Below are 25,775 nucleotides of genomic sequence, written 5' to 3'. Positions count from 1 at the left end.
TCTACCATTTGTGAAGCTGAGGCAGGAGATCACCACAAATTCCAGGCTAGTATGGGCTACCTAACAAGACCCTGGTTTTTTGGTTTTTTTGGGGGTTTTTTTGTTTTTTTTGTTTTGTTTTGTTTTGTTTTAATTTCCCTTAAGGCAGTAGTTCTCAACCTCTGGATCAAACCCCTTGGGGGTCCAATGACCCTTTCACAGGGGTCACCTAAGACCATCAGAAACACAGAGATTTACATTACGATTCATAACAGTAGCAAAATTACAGTTATGAAGAAGCAGCGAAAATATTATTTTCTGGTTGGGGGCATCACCACCTGAGGAACTGTGGTTGAAAATCACTGACACGGGGATTCAATGCAGACTACAGACTTCCAGTCTGTTCCACCATGAGGGGGCAGAGGGGGTAGACAGGGCTTCCACGTGAGTTTTCCTCACTAATCCTGCAATAAGACCTGAAGTCATGACCTCTTCCTGCCTCTCCCAGCCCCAGCCCCACTCGGAACACCCTGGCGAAAATTCCTGTGTCAGGCCCTCGCCCTGTCCACCCTTCTCACCTCGGGTCAGCCCTCCTCAGAGCAAGACGCCCTCTCTCTGGAGTCCCCACCTCTCTCTGCCCCACAGTCCCACCCCACAAGGACACCTGGCTCCGTTCACGCATGAGCATGGCCAGTGGGTACTATCCCAACTCTGAGCATCTCAAGCAGGAAGCCGACAGGCTCGGGCCTCCATTCAAATTGGGGCAGGTGGTTTCACCAGAAGGAAGTTGACAGTTCAACTTCAAACAAGATGGTAGTGACGTAGGCCCATACTGCCTGCCTCTCCGTGCTTCTCCGTTCCACTTCTGCTGGTGCCCCCTCCCTCCCAGAGAGTGAGACACTGAGACAGACACCTTTACAGGCTGGCTGCCGAGCTCACTGAGGCCAAAGCAGCAGAAGGCCACATCCATGGACGCCCATCAAGCGCTGCTGGCTACTGCATGCCTGCTGGGAACACTGGGTGAGTCTCTGCCAGGTACTGCCAGACACGATACCTGGGCACACTGGGGTACAGGGAGCGATCTCAATTCTTCCCAGGGCTGATTCTGGGCACATGTACAATATCAGGGAGGTTTAGGGTCCCAGAGCCCAGGTCAACTCCCCAGCCTCAGCTGGGCTCTGCGTGCCCATTCTTCCCCAACATTGCCCAGCCTGATTCTCTCTGTATTGTTGAGACTCACTGTCTTCCTCAGCCTTGGGCTAGAAGTCAGGGCATTTAGTTCCCAACCTATGCAGCCACCCCGTGCAGTGTGCCGCCCAGAAATAGAAAGCTGATATTGAGGATGCTCAGGCAGGCAGGCTGAGGCAAAATGGTCCCTTCATAAGGATGCGGAAGAGTAGATGCCAAGCTCAAACAGCAGCCCTGGGCCAGTCCTAAAGGAGTCTTCCACTCCTGAATCTTGATCCAGACCTGAGGCCCTGGTGGTGGGCCATCAGTGGCATCAGGAAAGGGGAGATTAGCTTGACTAGACAGAGGAATGCTGTGGGAGTTACGCCTGGAGGCCCAAGCCCTGGGCTCCAAGTTTGATCATGAGACCTTCCCATACACAGCATGTCGACCTGTCGGAGCAGGGGTATAAACTGATGTCTCTGGCTACTCAAGAGGTGTGGCGGGGAAGGCTGCTGGGTGCTAGGTGTGGCGGGGAGGAAGAGATGGCTTTGCAGAGAAGAGGCTGAGGCTGCAGGTACCCAATCTGCACCTACAACTACCAGTGAGTGAGTGAGTGCGGGAAAGTGTGAGTTTGGATGGGAGTGTGTGTGTGTGTGTGTGTGTGTGTGTGTGTGTGTGTGTGAGAGAGAGAGAGAGAGAGAGAGAGAGAGAGAGAGAGAGAGAATTTTGAATGTGTGCATGTATGAGAACTGTGTGTTCTCTACATGCCCTCTTCATGTTACCATGGCTTGGATGCCCATGAACACAACCCTTGTATATATGACAGTAAGAGGTACAAAGTGCCTTCCTGACAAGCCTTGGATAGACTCCTGGACACTGCCAGGACATTGCCATGGCCCTTTGGTCCTGAGGATCCCAGAAGCCAAGCCTTTACCACCCCCCAACCAGCCCTCCTGTAGCCTCAGACCCATGCACAGGGAAGTTAAGACTTACCCAGGTTCCCCACTGGGCCTGGAGTGAGCTCCTGAAAAGACTGACAGGTACCCCAGCCCCACGGAACCCAGAGTCCAGAAAAGATGAAGGCAAACCTTCACCCCGCCCCCTGTAGGGGCATCATCTGAAGGCCGGGAGCACATGGTCCCTGTGTGTTGTTAGAGTTTATAGGTAGGAAGTAATTCCATGGTGCCCTGGCGGGGGGGGGGGGGGGGGGGGGGTTGGGGTGGGCACAGCTCACAATTTTATTTTATTTTTATTTCTGTTATTTTTATGGTCCTAGGATTGGACCACATCACATCACATGCTGGGCAAGCTATCACTGAGCAAGATCCTGACAGTTTTTACTTTAAAAATATGTTTTTAGACATTTATCTGTGTGTGTGTGTGTGTGTGTGTGTGTGTGTGTGCGCGCGCGCACTCGTGCCGCTGGGTCAGAGGACAACTTACAAATCAGTTCTCTCCTTCTGCCATGTGAGTCCCTAAGACGGAATTCGGCTCATTAGTCTTGCCAGAGAGCACCTTTTCCCGCTCAGCCATCTTGCTGGCCCTCAGCCGTTTTTTGTTTGTTTGTTTGTTTGTTTGTTTGAGACAGGGTTTCTCTGGTAGCTTTGGAGCCTGTCCTGGATCTCACTCTGTAGCCCAAGCTGGCCTCGAACTCACAGAGATCCGCCTGCCTCTGCCTCCCGAGGGCTGGGATTAAAGTCGTGCGCCACCACCGCCCGGCCAGCCCTAAGCTTTTTAAGGTAGGTTCTCCATACAATGACCAGCTGGTCTTGAACTCACGCCATACCCCAGGAGAGCCTTGAACTTACAATTCCCCTGCTTTAGTCTCCCTGGTAGCTAGAATTACAGGCCTGTACCACCAGGCCTGACTTTTATGAAATCCTTTTAAAGCCTTTTTTCCCCCCATAAGCTCCTGAATAGTATAGTACAGAAAGTATGTGGGCACATCACCCCATTTTACAGTGAGGGAAAACTGAGGCCCAGGATTGGCAAACCCAAGGCAGAGCAGATGGTAAGCAGTATGGGGAGCCTGGCCCAGCACTGCTGCCCTCACACAGCCCCACTGCCTCCAGAGGGGTAATAGGTCCCCACAGCCATTCCCACATGTCAGGGCATGGCTACAGGAGAAGCCTCCGTCAGCAAATACACAGAGCTCAAGGTCCAGGGCTGGGGACACCCCAAGCCCGGTGAATGAAGATGTGCACGACATGGCTGTGTTAGAGTGTCAGCCAGGGGTTCCCACACCGTCCCCTCTTAAAATTTTTCTGAGCACTGAAGAGGCTTGGGGACGTAGTTCAGACACTGCACAGCCGGGCTGACCGCACAGCGACTCCAAAAACCAATCTGAGTTCCACTCTGCCGCTCCTGGCTGAGGGACCTTGGGCTGGTTTGGTAAGCCCCAGTCTCATCTACTGTAAGTAGGAAGTACTAACAGTCTCATCTACTGTAAGTAGGAAGTACTAACAGCATAGAGACCTGACTGTGCAGGCACGGGACCTCTTGAAGGGGATGACATTACCCTGTCACCCTGAAACCCAAGTGATAGGAAGAACCAGCTAGGCGGGGAAAGGAGGGAAGAGGGGCGCAAGTAGAGGGCACTCCACAGGGTAAAGGCCATGGGGGGAAGATGGGCCTGAGGGTCTGGGTATGTGCTAGCTACGAACAGGCTGTGAGCTGCCATCCCAGGATACACAGCTGAGGTTGTCTTTGGCTCAAAGCACAAAGGATCAGAACCCTGACTGATCCTGGAAGCCAGGGGCTGGTACTAGACCTGTGGTCACTGGACATGGCTCCGCCAAGAGGTCAGATGGTTTCCTAGAGTAACCAGACAAGAATTCAGTCAGGGCGGACAGCTAGGAGCATCAATTCTCTGTTTATGGGTATGCATGTACGTGTGTGCAGTTGGTATGCGGGGCAGGGAAGGATCGCTAATTCGCTCTCTTCTTAGTTACCCAGAGTGACAAGAATGTCTCTGGTCCTTGGTCTCCTCATCTATAACACAGGCTGGGCTAACCTGGGCATAGTGGTAATCCTAGACCTCGGTAGGCTGAGACAGAAAGATCACAAGTTCCAAAACAGCCTGGGTTACACAGTGAGTAACCTGTCTCAAAACCCAACCAAACGAAGCCAGGCGGTGGTGGCGCACGCCTTTAATCCCAGCACTTGGGAGGCAGACGCAGGCGGATCTCTGTAAGTTTGAGGCCAGCCTGGGCTACAGAATGAGTTCCAGGAAAGGCGCAAAGCTACACAGAGAAACCCTGTCTCGAAAAAACAAAAAAACAACCAAACGAGACAGAATCTCAGGAGCCTGTAGCTGTACTTCAAAAGATAATAGCGGTGGTTTCCATGGATCCATCCAGACAACAAGCGCTGGTCGAGTACCTACTATGTGCTAGGGATACACAGAGAACAAAGAGACAAGCTCGCTCTCTGCCCTGGTGGGTCTGAGACAATGATAGTATGTCTGTGGGTGCCAGAAGGTCATTCATGGGTTGGCAATAGGATAAGGGAGGGCTGAATGGGGGACACGCTGTGCCTGCATAGGCTAGGTCTTACAAAAAGAGAAAATGTTCACACATAGGCAAGGGAAGTGAGTAAGCCTGCCACTGGCTGGGGCTGGGGAATCCAGCGGAGGGCCCTTGGCTCAGCTGGTCCAATGGACGGAAGGAGAGAGGGAGCCTTCAGAGCCTCCTGGAGGACACAGCTTCCGCCTATGGACGGGAGAACCAGGCAGAACGGAAGCGTCTCTCCTCTATGAGTCCTCATTCTGCTATCTAGCCAGACGTGCTCCAGAATCCAGATGTTTTCCAAATGTAGATATTCCATTTTATATGAGCTGTGTGCTTCTCATACTCTCGAGAAGGTCTGGGGGCAGCGCTGGGTCACGATACACATGTCCCCCTGGGCTATGGGGGACCCAGAGGAACCCCACATGCTGTGTCAGATGGTGGGTGTGAGGCACACTGCTGCTTACCTCCAGCTAAGTTTGTGACTTTGGCCAAGTCACCATCCCTTCTGAACTCAGTTGTCCCCCCCGGAATGTGGAGGCAAACACAGCCCATTTGTATAGGGCTGTGATGGCAAGATCGGGCTGCAGTACCGAGCTTCGAAACGTGAAGGTCGGCATGTCTGTAATCCCAGCACGGGAGTGATGAAGGCAAGAGGGTCAGGGCGTTTCAAGGCCATCCTCTGAGACATAACGAGGCCTAGGCTAACCTGGGCTACATAAGACCCCCGACACACACACACACACACACACACACACACACACACACACACACACACGAGTGGGAGGCTGTCGGGGGCAAGAACAATGGTGAGATTATCGCCTCAGTCCGAACCCACTGCCCCTTGTGCGTGCTCCGTCTCCCAGGCTGCTCCTGGACAGGCAGGGGTGGAGGCAGTGTGAGCAGATTGGTCATAGCCAAAGGCACCAGCTTCATCCAAAGGCTTCATCGGGTGCTCTACCGAGACCTCTGACCTCTGTTTCCAGAAAGCTTTAACAGCCTCAAATTAGGGGCAACCCTACTGATAAATGTTTGTTTTGTTTTGTTATTCCAGAAAAGTGGAGTTTTAGCTGGTCATGCTGGAGCACACCTTTAATGCCAGCACTGAGGAGGCAGAGGCAGGCAGATCTCTGAGTTCAAAGCCAGTCTTGCTGACAATTAAGTGCCAGGACAGCCAGGGCTACACAGAGAAGAAAATCCTGTCTCAGAGAGAGAAAAAAAAAAAAGGAAAGAAAGAAAAAGAAAAAAAGAATAGTGAGGTTTCTGGAACCTTCCAAGTCAGTCAATTCGGAGATGAGGGATGGAGGAACACCTACCAGCCTCCCCAAAGCTAGCAGCCTCTCGTGTAAACTGATGGCTGTGGTTTGGGGGGCTCCATGAACTGTCAGGGGATCACTGTTTATGAGGTAAAGAGGTCATTTGATTTCTAAGTTACATGAAAGTGATTTGGAGTGGCGGAGGGGTTCTTTCTCTATGGAGCAAGACAGTAGCATCTTCATTTGAGGCTCTAGGCAGGAAATAGGTCTCCATGCGAGAGGATCGAGGATCGCTAGCAGGAGACCTACCACAATAGATGAGTTACTATTGTTATTGCCAAGGTCCCAGCCCCTCCCTCTGACCCTTGGCGCCTACCAGATCCTAAACCAGTATGTCCAGGCAGCAAATGACAGACGGGAACTCTGAACTGGTCAGAGGAAGAGGACTGAATTTGGCTTTGCCGCCAGGTGCCCTGGACCAGGTTCTGTCCTGTAGAGTATCTTACCTACCCCTGTGAACAGTGGCAGCCTGGCTGCCAGTGAGGGGGTCCATTGCAGAGGACCACGAACATTTGTCAGCCATCCCCAAAATCCAGAAAATATTTAAAATTCCTGGCAAACAGGTCTGGTACAAGATGGCAACTTGAAGCCAGGCAGCAGTGGTGCACGCCTTTAACCCCAGCACTTGGGAGTCAGAGCCAGGAGGATCTCTGTGAGTTCAAGGCCAACCTGGTCTACAGAGGCACCAAAAGAACTACACAGAGAAATCCCGTCTTGAAAAAGAAAGAAAGAAAGAAAGAAAGAAAGAAAGAAAGAAAGAAAGAAAGAAAGAAAGAAAGAAAGGAGAAAAAAAAACCCACGATGGCAACTTGAAGTCACAGGAGGTTACTTATAATCCTGATGCATCCCATTCAGTGTGGGAATGTGTGTGTTTCGCTAAGGAAAACATCACGTGCCTAAAGCCAGGGCTCAGGAGACACAGGGAGAAAGCAGGGCCCCTCGGCTCTAGCAAATCAAAAGATAAAAGTATAGACTGTTGGCTGAGACCCTGGTGATGCCGACACAGCCCACAGCCAGGTTCCCTGATTGTCAAAACCATCTGAAGCTTCATTCAGATTTATTTTTAAAGCAAAATAAAAGAAATCTTGAAAGTTGCATACACACACTCCCAAAAAAAAGAAAAAAAGAAAAGAAAAAACCATTAAGCATTGCCTGGAGCTAATAAAACTCACTGGTGGTGAGATGTAGCCTGTGGGATGCAGCACAAGGAACCACAGTGAGCATCATAGGCGTACTCAGGGCAGGAGGAAGGGGGAGATGTCTCAGAGCAGCTCTAAAGGATTCCTCTGACTCTTTCTAAGTCCTTTGAGCTCAGGCAGGCTCAAAATGATTGGGTTTAATCGATGTGGAGACAAGAGACTGGGGTTAGGGACAGTGTCTTCTTTTGTTAAGGTTTTTGTGGGGACACTGTGGGAGCTTGAAGGATGTTAGCCAGGGGAGGAAAGGGCCTTGGAATCCTTAGATGCTGTCCCAGCAGCTTGGAGGGGAGGTGTGGGTGGGAGAAGAGGAGATGGTGTAATGCTTCCATACCCTACGACCCTGCAGCCTCCAGGTCTCCAAGCAGAGTCCTGGGTTGGGGTTGGCTCCAGGAGTTTCAGAAGAGACTGGGCAGGGGTGAAGTGTGGCTCCAGAGGAGTTCAGGGAGATGCTGAGCACAGCCTGCAGGGCTCAGGCCTAGCAGGGTGTTTGTGGGTTCGTGTGAGAAGCAGCAAAATGAATGACAATGGGTTGTGGACAAAGAAAAGCCTGAGTATCCCTGAGCAGGCAAAGAAGCAGCATGCCTCCAGACTTGCTCGGCCAGACACTAAGACTCATTAGAAACCCAGGTTGGAGGTTACACGCCGCCGTTAGGCCAAGAGGCAAGTGAAGGAAATGAAACTGAACTTCATCACTTTATAGACGGAGTGAACTGAGCTCAGAGAGTCTCAGTGAGATGCCAACATCACACAGCTGATTCAGTGCTATGTCTATCCGTGACACATTTGTTTTACCTTGACTGCTTGGAACATGCCAGAATTGATGTAAAATAGAGCACAGCGCACAGCTTGGCCCAGTGAGAAGAGCACAGCCTCTTGGCCACTAGCTGTATAAGCAAGATATTCACCTCTTAGTTTCCGCTATCAAACAGGGACCAGAGCAATAACATCTATCAAATGGCACAGTGGAGAGAATTGAGAAATTAAAATTGAAAATTCCCAGAAGAGTGAAAACTGAACGTGCTGATGTCAGTAGTGATGATGATGATGGTGACGGTGGCAGAGATGAGGGTGGTAGTGATGGTGGGCGTGGGCAGGTGGTGGTGGCCGTAGCAGTGGTGGAGGTAATGTGATAACGGTGGTGATGGTGACGGTGGTGGAGATGCCGATAGTGAGGACAGCGGCGATAACGGTGATTCTGGCAGAGATGGAGGTGGCCGTAGTGAGAATAATGGTGATAGCATTGGTGGTGTGCTGCAGGCCGCAGGAGTACATCATAAGAACTCAGCTGGTTATGGCAAAGTCACTATCTGGAGGATCAGGGAATTCCTCCAGAGGAAGCCAAATTCCAAGGAGTTTTTGGTGTTACTTGGCTTGTTATATATCAGCTGTATTCTGTTATGAAAATCATGTGTGCCTTCATAGTTTTTCCAATTGACTTTCCCCTAAGAAGGACTAACAGTGTGGACTGATCACTCTCTGGACATACACATTCCAGGTATTTGGAGAGCAGCCTCAGGAAAGGCCTTCTCTGGAATCAGATATCTCCCTTAGCCACTTTCAAGGACTACAGGAAACACCACCCAGGTGGTCGCCCAACTTCCGAGGACTAACAATGATAACAGCCCACATGTTATTCTCCTGACTTACGGTAAATTCCACAAGGAGACACCGCCTAGGAGAGGTAGACATTAAGTAATAGCTTTACACAATTTAGCTCCGACCCTCCCTTTATATACCAGGACTTCCAGGGCACAGGTCGGAGAAGAGAAAAGAGAATGGAAGAACTAGATGGGTAAGAACTTGAGAGGAACAAACTGAGATGGGGAAGAACTAGATTGAAGGGCTAGAAGAGAGGACTAGAGGAACGAGATGGAAGATGAGGAAGAGCCAGATGGGGAAGAACAAGATGAGGAAGAGCCAGATGAGAGAGAAGGAGACGAGAGAGGAGCTGATAGGGGAAAGAACTAGATAGATGAGAACCTAGAAGGGACAGAACTAGATGAAGGAATTAAGATAAAACCTAGAGGGGACAGTAGATAAATATAGAGAAATCAAGCAAGAAAGGAGCTAAACATGAGAGCAGAATAGAAGCTGTGTAGAGAGAGAACTATCACAGAATTAATAAAGTGTATGAACTAGGAGTCTCGTGTACATAGACTCATTTCTTTTCATCAAAGATTAATTATCAGGTGGTTGTAGATTCTTCCCGGACCCTGGGAGGGGACTATCGAGGGGCTGGACCCCCATAGTCCCTGATAGTGGTGATGGTAGTGGTAGCTGCATGATGATGGTGGTCATGGTAATAGCGATGGTGACGGAGAGGGAAGGGAAAACACGGTTCATGTGTGGGTCAAGCAGAACGGGCCACACCCTGGAATGCACAGCCACCGTCTCTCAACAGATCGCTTTCCTGTCTCAATTTATTATTATTATTATTATTATTATTATTAGTGTGGGTGTGTGTGCCACGGAGGTCAGAAGACAGCTTTTGGGAATCAGTTCTCCTTCCACCTTATCGAGGCAACGTCTCTCATTTCTGCTGCTGCACTGTGAATTCCAGGCAAGCTGGACCTGGAGCTTCTGAGTGGTTCTGTCTCTGCCGCTCTTGCCGCTCTTGCCATGGGAGTGCTGGGATTACAGATGAGGTCATCAGGCTTGCATAACAAACACTTTTACCCGGCTCTCCTTTTTAGAATGGCAGTTGGTGTCAATTGTTCAGTCTTCCCTAAGGACATTCTCTGAGCAGGACCAATGCTGTCTGTGTGGTGTCTGCCCATAGAGCCTGGGATCGTCAAAGCCAGTCCCTGCCCCAGGGGTTTCTGAGTCTGGCTGCTCAAGGTCAGGAGCTCAATCATGGTAGCCTCTGAATCCCCAAACTGGGCACCTTGGAGTGGCAAGTGAGTAGCTGGGAGCTAGCCAGAGGCAACCACAACCTAGACCCTGACTACCTCCAGCCAAGTGTCTGATATCCATTATGAGTGCAGCCGATTGAGAGCTCTGCGGTCTGCCCTCCATGCTTCCCGGGCAAGCCCTCTGAATCCTCCTACTGGGAAAGCTCCCGCAGAAGTCTGTGGCCACACCTGCCCCACCCACACAGCAGCAACCCCGTTTATGAGCACCGAGCTGGACTTGGGAGGCAGTGGGTTAAGCTCTTCACATAGAGGGGTCCCCTCCATCTCTCAGCATAACCCACTCTACACGGTGAATGGGGAAACTGAGGTTTAAAGGGTTAAGATAGAAGAAGCTGCTTCCCGTGCTCACAGGCAGGAATAACAGAGCTGACCTGCTGACCCAGAGCTCTTCTAGGACTAAACATCAGCCCTGCGTCACGCAGCAGCAAAGGGCAGATCTAAATGTCTCCGTTCCCCAGAGACTCCACTTTCAGCACCTCAGCCCTCGTGGCTTTGCCAAGTGAGTGGCCCTCTCATGGTGGCTTTCCCAGTCCCCACGGGGGAGCCAGAACGGAAGAGGACTGAGAGAGAGGTCAGGGGTGACAGGTGAGGAAGAGCAAAGGTTCCTGCCCCACATCTTCCTGAGGCCAAACTGGCTAGCCATGGTCCCCAGGGATCTGCCTGTCTCTGGCTCCCCAGAATTAGGATTAGGATAACAAGCGCATGCGCAATGTCTGGTTTTTATACACGGGCTCTGGGACCGAACAAAAGTCCTTGTGCTTGCAAGACAAGCGCTTTACTGACTGGGCCTTCTCCTCGGCATCGTTGTCCTCCAAAGCAATTCCCACCCTCCCAATGCCGGCATGTGGTGCCATCCTTTATTCTGTTCCATTTTCTTCCTAAGAAGAGGAATGCCTGCATTTCTATAAAGGGACAGACAGAGTGAGGCGTCCCTGTGGGCGATGGAGCTGGCGTGTATCTTGATTGTGATGGGGGTCATGCCCGTGGTATGTGTTAACATTCACAGAACTGTGCACTAAAGAAAAATCAATTCTGCTTGTGTATCCATTGAGAAAATAAATTTTAGAAAGAGAGAGAATCGATGGCTGCAACCCATGAAATTGATTCCATATCTACTTCTGGTTCTAAACTACGGCATGAAAATCGCTGCCCTGGAATCTCCTTGACGGTGGGGTGGGGTGGACAGTCAGCCAGGACCACTGCTGCCCCTTGGAGCAGAGGGAAAAGGGGGAACTTCACATTCTGACCTCCTTCTCTCCTTTCCACAGTTGCTTTCTGCCATGGACAGTCCCAAGGGGATGACTCAGGTAAGGAGGAGCGTGGGAAGAAGGGAAGTGGGGCGGGGAGACAGCAGGGCAGCAGCTTCGTGCGCTACACGAGGACCTGCCTGTTAGAAAACTGCCTCCTCCATCCACGTGAACCCCACCTCCTGGAAACACAGAGACACCAGCGTGCCAGTACACGTACAGGTGGCACCTCTCATGGCCATAAAGCACCACGTGAAAGCTAGCTAGCATGCCCCCCGCCCCATTCTGCGGGCAGGAAACATACCCACCCACAAATGTACTTCACAAAGCCTTGCTTCCTCTCTGGTCCTCCGTGGTCATGGACACTTGCAGAGAGGCTGTGGGAAAGGTTGTGTTAGGTTGCAAAGAGCCGAGTGTCTACACCTCAGTCTTAGAGGTCACCGTTTCTCAATCAGGCAAAGGGCGGGCCCCACAGCATCTCCTACTGGGGACTGGCAGTGGACACGGGCCTAGTGAGGGCCCTGAGAAGTCCCACAGTGAAGGTGCATGTTGATTTAGTTCTCCACGCTTGGTATGAACCCCGGGGCCTTGTACAAGCTATGCGAGTGCCCTACCGATGAGCTGTATCCCAGCCCCAAGCATCTTTGACATTGACAGACTCCATATTCATGTGCCACAGTCCCATCTCAGCACTAACCAGGATAACACTGTGCTGAATTTATCTGGAGAGAAATGACAGTCTTGTAAAGCCACCATGCCGCTTCAGGGGCCTTCGCAGGCCCTGGGTCAGGACTTGGGCCCTTGCACGATGCCCCACATTCAGGCTCTCATAAGTCACTTGCTGTCTGAAGTATCTGCAATAGTTAGATGTGGGACCAGTCCTCTGTACTCAGTGAGCCCGGTGACCTCAGTTAGCCATAGCCCTTCCCTCTCCATGGGCAGGAAAAGGCAGCCTGGCCAGTGGCTCTAAGCCAAGGATGCCTTCGAGAATGCTTTTCATTTTTAGGTGTGGTCCTGGATAAATAAGTGAATAGTAAGTAATACATTTGCTCAGCTCGAGGCTTCCGATGACGACGAGATCGGCAGCTCCCCTGCCCTCCCTCCCTTCACTCAAGGAACGACTGTGTTTACTGCTGTCTTGCATATCCTCCCAGAGAGACAGGCACAGAGACCGAGAGAGACGGAGGACACAGAATCTGTGGCTTCAACCAAGTGAAGATCAAAAATGAAGACAGGATCTGGGGCGGCAGCTCAGGGTGTAAAATGCTTACCTCGCAATCATGAGGACTAGAGAGTGGTCCCCAGAACTCAAAAAAAAAAAAAAAAAAAAATCCAGACATGGTGGCATGCCCTTGTAATCACAGCACTATGGAGGGAGGCAGAGGCAGACATGCTCCTGAGACTCACTGGCCAGATTAGCCTGCTAAGCTCCTGGCCACTGGGAAACCAACCCTGTCTCAAAAAATGTGGACAGTGCCTGAGGAAAAATGCCCAGAGTTGTTCTGGCGTGCGCGCGCACACGCGCGTGCACACACACACACACACACACACACACACACACACACAGTGAGGCCTATCTGTCCTGGACTCATACAGATACCTTTCTTGTCCATGTTCCCTAAAGAGTACAGAATTCCAGCCATTGACATAGTTTCGCACTGTGTTAGGATTCTAAAAAACCTAGAGATGAGAGCACACAAAGGACGTGTGTGGGTCAGAGGCAGACACTCTGCCATGTTGTGTGTTGTTATAGCATTGGGGATGCAACTCAGGGCCTTGAGTATGTTAAACACATCCTTGCAGAGGCAGGTGGATCTCTGAGTTTAAGGCCATCCTGGTCTACAGAGCCAGTTCCAGGACAGCCAGGGCTACACAGAGAAACCCTAACAACAACAACAACAACAACAAAAATCCCAAACCAAACACACACTCCACCGCTGAGCTATACCTCCAGCCCCAGTCCCATCACCCTTTTGGGGGAGTTGTTTTGTTTGCTTGTTTGTTTGTTTGAGAACTGTATGGCCCAGATTGGCCTCAAACTCACCAAAAATGACTTTGAACCCCTGATCCTCTGTCATTCATCCTGGGCACTGGGATGACAGGCATGTGCCACCTTGCCTTGTCCTAGACCATTTTACATAAGGAACTTTAGTATCTGTGGATTCTAATACCCAAGGGGCAGTCCTAGAAGCACTTTCCATGGGTCCCCAGGGGCACCTCTAGATATCCTCTGTTCCTCTCCCCATCATGGAGCTCTATGAAATAACAAAGCTGCAAGCCTGCCTGTAACCTAAGAATTTCACTGTAAGGTATTTACTCAAGAGAAATGGAACTACAAGCCCACATGCTGGCCTGCACATGTAAATTTATCAGCAGTTTGATTCACGGCTAGCAAAACAACCCACATGATACATAGAAAAGAAATGGGGGATGCTGGGCGGTGGTGGCGCACGCCTTTAATCCCAGCACTCGGGAGGCAGAGGCAGGCGGATCTCTGTGAGTTCGAGGCCAGCCTGGTCTCCAAAGCGAGTTCCAGGAAAGGTGCAAAGCTACACAGAGAAACCCTGTCTCGAAAAACCAAAAAAAAAAAAAAACAAAAAAAAAAAAAAAAAAGAAAAGAAAAGAAATGGGGAAAGTTCACACAATGAAATATTATTCCAAAGTTAAAAAAAAAAAAAAAGACATGAATTACTGATCTACACAGGAACACACATAAGCCTCAAATATCCGTAGAGGGCAAAAGGCCATAGCAAATGATGCTCTGTGATTTGATTCAATTGTGTCGCCCTGTAGAGCAGTCAGGACTAATCTTTCATGGCAGAAAGCAGGGCAGTCCTTGCCTGAGGCTGGAGCCAGGGAAATGAACTGGCTGCCGAGGAGCGAGCAGGAAGTGTCTAGATGATGGACAGACTCTGTATCTAGATCACAGAGCGGCTGTGTGCTTGTAGATATTTGTCAACTCCCACAGAACAGAACCCTTAGAACGAGTGTATTTCACTGCATGAAAATTGTGCCTCCATACAATTGATTTTTGATATTTTATTTTGTTGAGACAGGCTCTCCTACAACCCAGGCTGTCCTCAAATTAAACTCACTACGTAGCTGAGGATGACCTTGAACTCCTATTTCTCCTGCCTCCACCTGCCAAGTGCTGGGATTACAGACATGTACCACCACACCCAGCTAATACGACTGATTTTAAATGCTAAAACAGAAAGATCTTGGGAGAAAGAGTTGGGAAGATGGGTCAGTCCAGTAAAGTACTTGTGCACAAGGACCTGAGTTCAATCCCCAGAGCCCACATTAGAAAACAAAACAAAACAAAAAAACAGGGCATGGTGGACACTTGTAATCCCTGTGCTAGGCAGGAAGAGATGGGCAAATTCCAAGGGCTTGCTGGCCAGCAGCCCTAGATGAATTGGTAAGTCCAACTCCTAGGGAGAGACCATGTCTCAAAAAAACAAGATAGACAGCTAGTTCCTGAGGAATGACACTAAAAACTGACCTCTGACCCCTGACATAAGCCGAGCACGCACACAAGCGCGCGTGTACACAAGTACACACCACATATTAGGAAGCTGAATTTCCAAGATTGAGGGGATTGTGTTGGACAGAAAGTGCTGAGAACATTTTGTCCACAGCTCCAAGGTTCCCTCAAGCTCAGAACTCTGAGCCGCAGCGTAGGGCCAACAGAGCGCCCTGCCTGAGTTTCTAGGAAGCCTCTGTGGCGTTCTAAAAGAGGGGAACTCAGAAGGGGAAGCAAGAGCTAAGGCCCTGAGGAAAGCTCTTCCTCCATCCCGACACCCCCCACTACCTCTTTGACCCCCCAGGTCTCCAGGTGACACTAAGTGGCTCCAACTCCAAGTGTCAGGGTATGCTGGAGGTCCAGAGGGGCAGCGTGAGGAGCACTGTGTGCAGTTCCAGTTGGGGCTGGAGCCAGGAGCACTGGAGAATCCCGCAGGAGGCCTCTGCACTGTGCCAGCAGCTGGGATGCGGCGCTGCCTTGGTCTTCAACCACGTGTCTCTATGGAACACACCCCGGAATCAGGTCCTCTGCCACGGACCCCCGTTGTCTTTCTCCAACTGCAGCAGCAAAAGTTCACCAGCCAGGTGCCCTCCACTGAGCCTGATCTGCCAAGGTGGGTGATGCCGTGTGGCACCCTGGGCTGAGGCCTGCGAGGGTGAGGGGATGAGAAGGGCTTCCCAGTTGACTATGGGCAGGAGAGGGCCTGGGTAAGGGGTGAGCCAAAAGGTGCTGCGTCTGGCTGGCAAGACTGAAAAGCAGGACCGGGCTCTGCCAAACGCCAACCTTGTCCTTCGGGCCTCCCTCTTCCTGACTGTGATGTGTAGGACTGCCACCTCTCAGGGAGTTGAGAGGCAGGATGGGGGGGGGCAGTCAGCTTGCCAACAAGTGGCACTGAGGTCACAAGCCCCGTGTCTTCACATTGTCACCACCCCAGGTCCCCCCTCCTTCTCTCTGCTCCCCATTTCCCACCCTCGTCTGTGTGTTTCATTCCAGAGCCCCAGAAGACGACACCTCCACCCACAACTACCCCACCTACCACCACGCCAGAGCCCACAGGTAAGAGGGTTCTTGGGCAGGAGAGGGAAGGGACTGAACCAGACAATAAAGACCCAAGGACCAGGTATGGCATAGCCATTGCACTCTTGAACTCACAGGAGCTGTGATTACCTGCACAAGATTAGGTAGTCAACACTCCTTAATGGAGGGAGGTGGGACCCATGAACTTCACCCCTCCTTGAGGAAGTATAAACAGTTAATGGTGTGGGGGGAGACATTTTCTTCAGTGCTATGGCCACTGGTAAGGTATGCATGTTCCTGTAAATAGCCCTAATTAACTTCTTTGAGTCACCAAAACAAACAAAAACCAAGAGGCCCGGTTACATGTGAATCCCAGTGGAAAAGATTCAGGTGTGTCCTATGCAATGTCTGGGACCCCCACCTCCCAAGCATTCACATGTTGGTGCTGAGCAGCAAGGCATTCCCAAAGCCAAGCACACTCAGACATGCCTTCCCCTTCCAGCTCCTCCCAGAGTGCAGCTGGTGCCAGGACACAGGGGCCTGAGGTGCGCGGGTGTGGTGGAATTCTACAATGGCAGCAGAGGTGGCACCATCCTCTACAAGGCCAAGGACAGGCCCCTGGGCCTGGGGAACCTCATCTGTGATGCTCTGCAGTGTGGATCTTTCTTGGCACATATGTCAGAGCCAGAGGCGGCAGAAACACCAGCTCCTGAAGAGCTGACGGACCCCAAACCCTTGCCAATTCGATGGGAGGCACGGAATGCAAGCTGTGCCTCGATGCGGCAGTGCTTCCAGAAAACGTCGCCCCAGGAGCCCCAGGAGGGCGGCCAGGCGCTGTCGGTCATCTGCTCCGGTAAGCTGGAAACTGAGCACACTCCATCAGGCCATCTGTTGCCTTGGAGTGGGGATGTGGGGTGCCCTATTCAGATGTCCAGATTTTATGAGAGGCCTGAAAGGGGATGAAAGAGACATTGAGGCCTGAGCTCATGGCCTTCTCTAAACAGGACAAGTTAGATTAGGTGGTGCTCAGGTATTACAAGGCCACCCCTGCCAGCCCAAAGGAGCTACCATCTGGAGAAGCGGAGTCAGCTGGGATCCTAGCAGGAAGAGGCGCCAAGGCTTAGGTTTAGGTAAAGGCCTGGGGGCAACTGGAGAGGTAGCCTTTACCAACAGGGAGTTTTCAAATCACCAGAAAAGAGGCTGGAGAGATCGTAAGGCATGGGAGGTCCCTAAGGGCTAGCTCAGAGCACAGCTACAGAGGCAGCCCCTGAAAGGATGCTCTTCCTGAGTCCTGAGCGGCGCCCGGTGCAGTTAGAGAGACCGCAGCACCGGTGCAGTTAGAGAGACCGAAGCACCGGTGCAGTTAGAGACCACAGTGCCGGTGCAGTTAGAGAGACCCCAGCGCCGGTGCAGTTAGAGAGACCGCAGCACCGGTGCAGGTGCCGTTAGAGACCGCAGCGCCGGTGCAGTTAGAGAGACCGCAGCACCGGTGCAGTTAGAGAGACCGCAGCGCCGGTGCAGGTGCAGTTACCGCAGCGCCGGTGCAGGTGCAGTTAGAGAGACGGGCAACGCCGTGCAGTTGAAGTGGGAAGAGGGGGAAAGCTGAACCTGTGAGACTCTAGGGGCCCAAACCAGGACTGGGGACAGAGTAGAAGAAACCACAGCCCAAAGCAAGACAGAATAACTGCCCCGCCTGGGAAGGGGTGGGTCCGGGTCACCAGAAGTGCCCTGATGCATTCTGGATTTTGTTCCCACCAGACTACTTGGTGCTGGGCATCTTTCAGTTTTCATCCCCGCCTTGGGAGTGGGAACTACTGTTTCTCTCTTTTTCCATAGGAAAGGGCTCAGAAAAGCTCAGCTTCTTCCTGGTATCACAGAGCACTAGCTGAGATCTGCCCCCAAGCAGTGTCAATCCAGAGCCGATTTTCTAAGCCTGGTCTGCTCAAGGTGTGGTCCTAGACAGGCACCACCCATGTCACCTGGAGACAGTCTCACCCCTCCCCACACTCCCAACAAGAGCCGGTTTCAGCAGGTCCTCGGGATTCCTACCCAAATATAGGATGCATGGCTCTGGACTATAAGGTCTACAAGCAGCACAGCCTACTCCACTGGACACCTTATATAAATTGGTCCCCAAGGTTCTCTGGCTCAGATGAGAGGCCCATGGCTGGCTCCAGTCCCGCCTACCCCTCAGCTATGAACCCTCAAGCTCTCATGCAGGCTACAACCTGCAAAAGCCATGCCCAGGGTCTTGCTTTGAAGTTTCTTCTAAATAGAAGATTCACTAGGGCTTTGAAGGTGGGTGTTGCCATGGAAACTAGCCAAAGATGATGAGCTCACTATTGACTTTAAATCAAGCGTAGTAGCTTCTGCCACAGATTCCCAAGCACCACCCTGATTAGCAGACATGAATACCTCTCCAGGCACCTGGCCTCATTGCCAAAAGCCTAACCCTACAGGGTTCAGGGCCCAGGCAGCAAAATTCCTTGGTTCTGTCCCACCTATGAAGTACACCAGCTCTTCCTGGTCCCCAGGTCTGTCTCTTCCTTCTAGAAAGCCCTCCCTCTTCCTAAGGAATGGCAAGAGGGTAAAAAGACACGACCCCCCTGCCAGCTCCTCTGCCTCCACTGTACTGAGATAGCTGCCACCCACCACTTGCCCAGAGGCCCCAGGGACCAGAGCTTGCTCAGGGGAAGTGCTGAGAAGGAGGTCAGGAGGGGCTCTTGAAAAGGACAGCATCTTCCCTGAAGTGCTCATCACTGCCAAGGCCCCCAGGCCTGACACCTCACCATCACTTCCCCTCTGCAGATTTCCAGCCCAAGGTTCAGAGCCGCCTGGTGGGGGGCAGTGGCGTGTGTGAGGGCATCGCTGAGGTGCGCCAGGGATCACAATGGACTGCCCTGTGCGACAGTTCTGTGGCCAGGGGTCCAGCACGGTGGGAGGAGCTGTGTCAGGAGCAGCAATGTGGCAACCTCATCTCCTTCCATGCGCTGGATGCTGACAAGACCTCCCCGGGGCTCGTCTGTACCCAGGAAAAGCTGTCTCGGTGTTACCAGCTTCAGAAAAAAAAACCCTGCAAGAGGGTGTTCGTCACATGTGAGTTGACTGCAGCCCTCCGTGGGTGGAGAGCGGTTAGAAACTTTTCCTCTAGGACCTAGTCAGGGAACACATCTCTAAAGTACAGATCTGAAAGAGAGATAAAAGCTGGAAAGAGAACAGTAAATGGGGTTCTGGAAGCAAGAATCAGATAGCAATGATGAGTGGACCAGGCAAGGCCCAAATGGATCACTGTCGGGCCACTGGCAGATGCCAGAACTCTCCCTTCCCTTCTATCTCCTGCTCTCCAAGGGTGCAAGCTAGAAAATCAGGGAGTGCATGGAACATGTTCACTACAGGAGTGTAATTGAATAATGGGTAAAAGAGAGACAGGTACATGGGTGGGTGACATAAATGTGGGAGTAGATGGGTGAGTAGATAGATGAGTGTATAAATGGATGGATAGGGCTGGAGAGATGGCTCAGAGGTTAAGAACACTGACTATTCTTCCAGAGGTCCTGAGTTCAATTCCCAGCGCCCACATGGTGGCTCACAACCATCTGTAATGAGATCTGGCACCCTCTTCTGTGTACATAATAAATAAATAAATTAAAAAAAAATAAATGGATGGATAGGTCAGTGGATGGATGGACAGAAAGGCAGACAGACAAATGAGTAGCTAGATGACTGCATAGGCAGATGAATTGGTGGGTCAGTGAATAGGTAGATGGATAGATGGATGATAGCTACATAAGCAGATGGGTGGGTGGGTAGGTGGATGGATGGATGAAGGGATGGATGGATGGATGGATGGATGGATGGATGGATGGATGGATGGATGGATGGATGAAGGGATGAATGGATGGATGGATGGATGGATGGATGGATGGATGGATGGATGGATGGATAGATGGATGGATGGATGATGGATGGATGGATGATGGATGTTTGAATAGATAGAAGGCTGGCTGGTTCTTGATATGTGGTCATGTATGGTCATCTTCCTGATGGTAGATAATAGGAAGTTGATTAGTCATAACAGTAAAGATAAAAAAGTTAACAGCTGATAACAAGAGTAGCAAACAGTAGCTTGCTGGTCACTGAAGGTAGTAAGTGGTAGACGAATGTATGGGTGGCAAAGACTCCTCGAGATGACCAGAGAGACAGCCCCCCTCTGAACACGCCGGTGAGTCCACAGGAGGTGCCAAAGTACCAGGGGAATCCAGGCAGTTGCTGCCTTCCGAGTTGCTCCCCAGGGCTGAGGCTGATTTAAGACTTCCCTTGTCCAGGCCAAGACCCAAACCCAGCAGGCCTGGCCGCAGGCACTGTGGCCAGCATCATCCTGACCCTTGTACTCCTGGTGGTGCTGCTGGTCATGTGCGGGCCTCTGATCTACAGGAAGCTGGTGAAGAAAGGTAGGCGCCAAACCCGAGCCTTCCTCCTTTACCACCCAGCTCCCCTGGCTGCCCACTGGCCCTTCTCTGCCTAAGTATCAGAAAGTCAGGACAAACTGTACCCTCTGATTGGCCCCCAGATTGGCAAAAGCCTACTGCAGTTGATAAAGACCGTGGCCACATGGTATCAGCACAGTCTCTCATGTCACAAGATGTAGCCCAAGTCCAGCTCCACAGCTACCAATGGCCTGACTACTGCCTCTATCTGAGCCTCAGTTTCCCCATTTATTGAATGGACAGATGCATACTTTATAAATTAAGGGGCTTGCCTCCCTGGCCTTGAGACCTTAGAGAAATTATCCAAGGCAAACAAGGATGAAGGAGAACAAAGCAAGCAGTCTTGGGTCCCTTTTGCCCTCTAGGGTTATCAATTCTGGTTCTAAATAAACCCTGTGGTCATTTCTATGGGCACCCAATGGCTCCCATCTCTCTCCCTAGTCAGTTAGAAAGTGAGGCAGTGGGGGTCCCCAGCAGTCTTGCCTCCCTGTCCACAACCTCCCCTCCTCTACCATCATCTGGCCCTCATGAGCTTCCTGTCTGTTGTCCAGTCCGTCAGAAGAAGCAGCGTCAGTGGATTGGTCCCACGGGAGTGAACCAGAGCAGTAAGTGTCCCCAGAGGTGGGTCTCCTCAGCCCAGGACTTAGGCCACAGAAGTCAAGGTCTCTGCTGAGCACAGCAGACCAGCAGCTGCCAGAGGACTCAGCTCTTCACCACATTTCACTATGGTGTGACTGTGGCCAACAGATGGACCCACACCAGAGAAGGCTGAGGCTTCTTCTAGGGGCAAGTGGTTCTGTACATTCTGCCTCTTGAGCCTCAGACACCATGGTATTTCTGCTCTCTTGCTTTGTGGTTGACTTAAGCAGAGGCCCCCACAGCCTTCACCCCTCCAGGGCAGCCTTCCCCAACTTGATGACTGACAGACTGACGTTCATGGGGATTATTCATTCTGTTGTAAAAAGGGGTTAGCAAAGCTATGCAGTTCTTTAGTTCAGGACTTACAAGAACCTTTTGTATGGCTCCTCTTCAAAGTGGGGAGGCATGACCAAGGACTAGCCAAGCTGATTTTAAGCACAGAACAACTTCAGAGTGCCGGTTTTAGAATATACCGATTCTGCCAGCCCTCCACCCCCACCCCCAGCCTTCATTCTCTCCTAGCCATATTCAGAACTACACCAATAGATGGAAGCATGCACTCTATTCCTCTCCCCTTCCATGTCCAGGCCCAGATCTTTCTAGAAGATTCTGTTTGGTTTATAGTAATATAAAGGCCTGCAGCTCCTGACGCACAGGAGTGCCTCCCTAGCATCTGTGCTCCAGCTCCCTGCTAGGTAAGAGTGTGATGGCTGACTGAGCAACTGGAGGCCTCTCCTGACCAATCAGACTGCTCTGAAAGCCTAAGGCTGACCCTGCAGGCATGAATCTCCCCAGACAGAAAGGAGGGGGAGAAATGTACTACCCCCTCCCATGACCTCATGGAGACAGGAAGCTAAGCTATGGCATCTTGCTTGGGAAGGACAGCACATCGGTTCTAACAATGCCACTGGCCTCCTGTGCCTGTTTAGTGTCTTTCCATCGCAGCCACACGGCAACTGTCCGGTCCCAGGTTGAGAACCCAACAGCCTCTCATGTGGACAACGAATACAGCCAGCCTCCCAGGAACTCCCACCTGTCTGCTTATCCAGGTGGGGTGGGGGAACTGGGTGGAGGCTGGGGGGGGGGCGGTGTGTGTGTGTGTGTGTGTGTGTGTGTATGCTAACCTTGAAGTTTTGTGCTTGTCCAAAGAGGGAAAGGGAGGCCCCAGGGGGTGGGGGATGAAACTGCCTGCTTAACAGCTGGTCCCAGCAGGGCGGTGGCAGGAACACAGCCTTCATAGGCCTCTGCTTTCCCTTGGAGACCTTGAAACATTAATCTAGAGAGAAGAATGCAGTTGGATGGATGCCATTAACCCCAGCCTTGCTGTGACCTAATGGGCCTGTTTGCCTGCAGGCCTTGAGGGGCTGGATGATAAATGAGCCCCTCGGTTCTCTCTGAGCCAGGACAGAGCCATTAAGTGGTCCACAGGAGCCTCCAATACTTGGCTCCTCACAGGCACTCACAATTAAGTCCCAGGGGGTCTGGAGTTTAGCATCATTAGCGAACACTTGGCCAGTCTGATCAAAACTGATACAGGGCTGTCACCAGTTCAGAGAGTCTCTGTGATCTTGCAACCCACGCAGCTCCTGGGGCCTTGTGTGGCCCCCAGGCCGCCTTCAATCAGTCTTTTCTCTCCAGCTCTGGAAGGGGCCCTTCACCGCTCTTCCACCCAGCCGGACAACTCCTCTGACAGCGACTACGACCTGCACGTGGCGCAGAGACTGTAAAAGGTGAGCCTGCCCCTGCCTGGTGCTTGGCACCCAGGACCTGCCCTCAGCCCTGGGGCCCCAGCCTCTCCGCTGTCCGTAAGGGACAACAGTGCCAGGCATCTTGTTTCCTGTAAAGGGGAAGAGCCAGGTCTGTCAGGCAGGCACTGAGGAGGCAGAGTCACAGGTCCGAGGTGAACCCAGTCTACATAACTAGTTCCAGGCCAGCCAGAGATACACAGCAAGTCCCTGTCTCAGAACAGACAGACAGACAACCCCACTCCACCCCACCTCACAATCTAGAGGATGGAGCCACCTGGGCAAACTGCAGAAGAATCAGTAATTCTAAAGGCATCCTGTAAAGTTACATCATGAAAAGCCACCAGAAGAGATCCCCGAGAAAGCTGGGGAGAACGCTGCCAGCACAGTAGTGGCTTACAAGCAAGAGGACCTGGGTTCGACATCCTAAATCCGTATTTGAGAAAAACAAAAGCAAAAAAAAAAAAAAAAACAACCACCACCAACAAAAAACCCAACTGGGTGTCATGGTATGAACTTCGTAATCCCAGCCGTGATGTGATGGGAGGTGGAGGTGGAGACAGAGACGAGACAGCCCGCCCCGTAAGTTTGCTGGCCAGCTAGCTTAGCCTGTGTGACAAAGTTCCAGGCCAAATGGCTGACCCTGTCTCCAACAGAAAGTAGAAGGTGCCTCCAGAATGACCCTAAGGCTGTCCTCTGAGCTCCGCATGCAAGTGCACACATGTACTCCCATAACACAGCACAAAGACCCCTAAGGGCTGGTGATAAATCACACCCTTCAGACCCACGACGCCTCTAGCAGGGAGAACTTCCAGGCACAGGGCAGCAGCTTCCCCAGATGGGCCCAAAGCAAGGATGCATGCCCCATGTCTCTGGTTCCCCTCCACAGTGCCAGTGTTTATGCTCTGACATGTGTCCTTTCATCTCACAGAATGCGGAACCAGCAACAAAAGGCCAAGTAGGTCCCCTCTGTCCTGAGGAACTATTCACCACTTGGAGTGCCACCCCTATTTCCACTGCAGCCAGAACTTGGACAGAGGCCAAGGTCCTTTGGAAAAGATCCTGGGCCCTGCAATGTCAGACCAGCTCCTACATCCCCCCTGGGCCGTGACAGCCCGGCTGCCTCCTCCAAGTGCCAACACTCAACAGAGCCTAAAAGCAGCCAGTCCTTCCGAGCAAAGACTCCAGTATCCAGAGGAGTTGCCATCCTTTGGGGAGCAGGGACCAGTGGAGTCGGCTTTCTCCTCAGACTCCGACGCCCTGAAAGAATGACGGACGAGGCAGTGCACACCTGCGTGGGAGTTTATTTCTCAAGTGTAATTTTAATATATTCTTTGTAAATAATTTTTTCTACTTCCCAAGAACTTGAGTACTACCGTATTGTGTCCAGGGCTCCACCCTCCAGATCCTTCTGATGAGGGACCTACGATTCCTGTGTAGCCACCAGCCACGGGCTGCACACCTGAGCCAAAGAGAAGCTGGTTTTCCCTGCCTTCCACCTTCTCCATCCCTCATCCAAAGAGGCCTTCCCCTCCAGAGGGCAAGGCTTGCTGGCCAGCAAGAGCACTGGTACCCTGCCCCCACCAGAGCCCAGCAGAAAGGGACATCCAGCCAATCCTCACCCATTAGGCTTTTTATTCCTCACAAGGTTAGAAATCCCCAGCTCAGATATTTTCAGCTAACCTTCAAACCAAGGAGTTGGAGAACAGAGCTGGTATGTTCCTAGGGTTTAAATAATTCCCTTCAACTCAAACAGTTTCCTCTGCTCTTCAGATCTGGAGTCTCCCTGACTACAGGCAAGGGGAAGGCATCTACCAGGAGCCCCCAGGTCTAACCCAGGGATAGGCTGTGCCTTGGTCATGAAGCCTTTAGGCACACAGGTATCAGTGATCCATCCACAGCAGCCAATTCTGGGAAAGCAAAGAGGAGTCACTAGAATAAGTGGGAGGCGGACCAGGGAGCTATAGGCACCATCATTTAGAAAAGTCTGCTCAGTGCTCTCCCTTCCTACAACACCCCCTGCCCACCCAGGCTTCAGTTCTTTTCATTTTTAGTTATGTGTAGATAGGCACGTCTTTGTGTGGAAATGTACAAGGCCAGAATCCCTTAAACTGAACAGGCACCAGTATGAGCACTGGGAACTAAACTCTGGTCATCTGCAAGAACAGTGTTCACTATTACTCCCTCAGGCATCTCTCCAGCCCCAGGCCTGTTCTAACAGTCACATATCTGCCACTCACCATGCTAGGAACCCAGAAACAGGGACTACTACCTATCTGCTCAGACCTACTGGGATGAGGGGCCCCATCAAAGGGAGCTAAGAGGGTGTTACTAGAAAGAAGGGGGACCCAAGGCAGCCAGTATCTCCCATAGGTGCCTTTCTTTCGTTTGCCTACCAGTGGCTTAAAGCTTCCACAGCCTATGTGGCAGGGAAACACACACACCAGAAAGTTGAGTGCAAAGGAACCTTCAGAAGACTGTTGAGCTCAGGAGATGGTTCAGTCAGCACAATGCTTGCCATGCAATCACGAGGACCTGGCTTCAGACCCCTAGCACCCACGTAAAAAGCTGGGCACAGCGGCGAGCACCTAAAGTCCCAGCACTGGAGAGGCAGGAACAGGCAGACCCCTAGAGCTGCCTGGCCTACCTCAGTCAGAGAGCTCAAGTGCCGTGAGAGACCCTGTCTCGAAAAAGAAGGTGGAGAATGACTGAGGAAGAACGAACGTCAACCTCGTCCTCCGGATAGGGACACACATAAAACTCTCAAGCTAGTGGGCCTGGGCGGTATGTCCCACCAAGACCTGCTCGGTCACACAGCCCAGTAGGAACAGTATCATTCCTTATGGCTCTTGTCAAGTCCCAGGCTCAGCTGGAGGACCTGACCCCCAGGCTCCCAGGCCAGCACTGCTCCTCCACTGGAGAATGCATGGCAAGCATCTCCCTCTGCCACCAAGGTTGCCCTGGGCTGCCTTGGGGAGTGTCCATTCTACATCACAGCCCACTGGAACAGAGTGGGGTCTGACCCTCCTACT

General features: G+C 51.8%; 1 protein-coding gene across 1 annotated transcript; it reads left to right on the top strand.

Annotated features, from left to right (window-relative positions):
- Positions 1 to 700: 700 nt before the first annotated feature.
- Cd5 (CD5 molecule) lies at positions 701 to 24,412 on the top strand. The gene is made up of 11 exons (XM_015987304.3): positions 701 to 999; positions 11,351 to 11,389; positions 15,160 to 15,468; positions 15,849 to 15,911; positions 16,375 to 16,725; positions 18,681 to 18,968; positions 20,198 to 20,323; positions 20,911 to 20,964; positions 21,928 to 22,047; positions 22,637 to 22,728; positions 23,675 to 24,412. The coding sequence occupies exons 1-10, from the start codon at positions 948 to 950 to the stop codon at positions 22,723 to 22,725; spliced, it is 1,491 nt and encodes a 496-aa protein (XP_015842790.1). The 5' UTR covers positions 701 to 947; the 3' UTR covers positions 22,726 to 22,728; positions 23,675 to 24,412.
- The last annotated feature ends 1,363 nt before the right edge of the window (positions 24,413 to 25,775 follow it).

This window comes from Peromyscus maniculatus, chromosome 1 (assembly GCF_049852395.1).
Source record: "Peromyscus maniculatus bairdii isolate BWxNUB_F1_BW_parent chromosome 1, HU_Pman_BW_mat_3.1, whole genome shotgun sequence".
NCBI classification, from domain to species: domain Eukaryota; kingdom Metazoa; phylum Chordata; class Mammalia; order Rodentia; family Cricetidae; genus Peromyscus; species Peromyscus maniculatus.
This window is presented reverse-complemented; position numbering and strand designations above follow the sequence as displayed.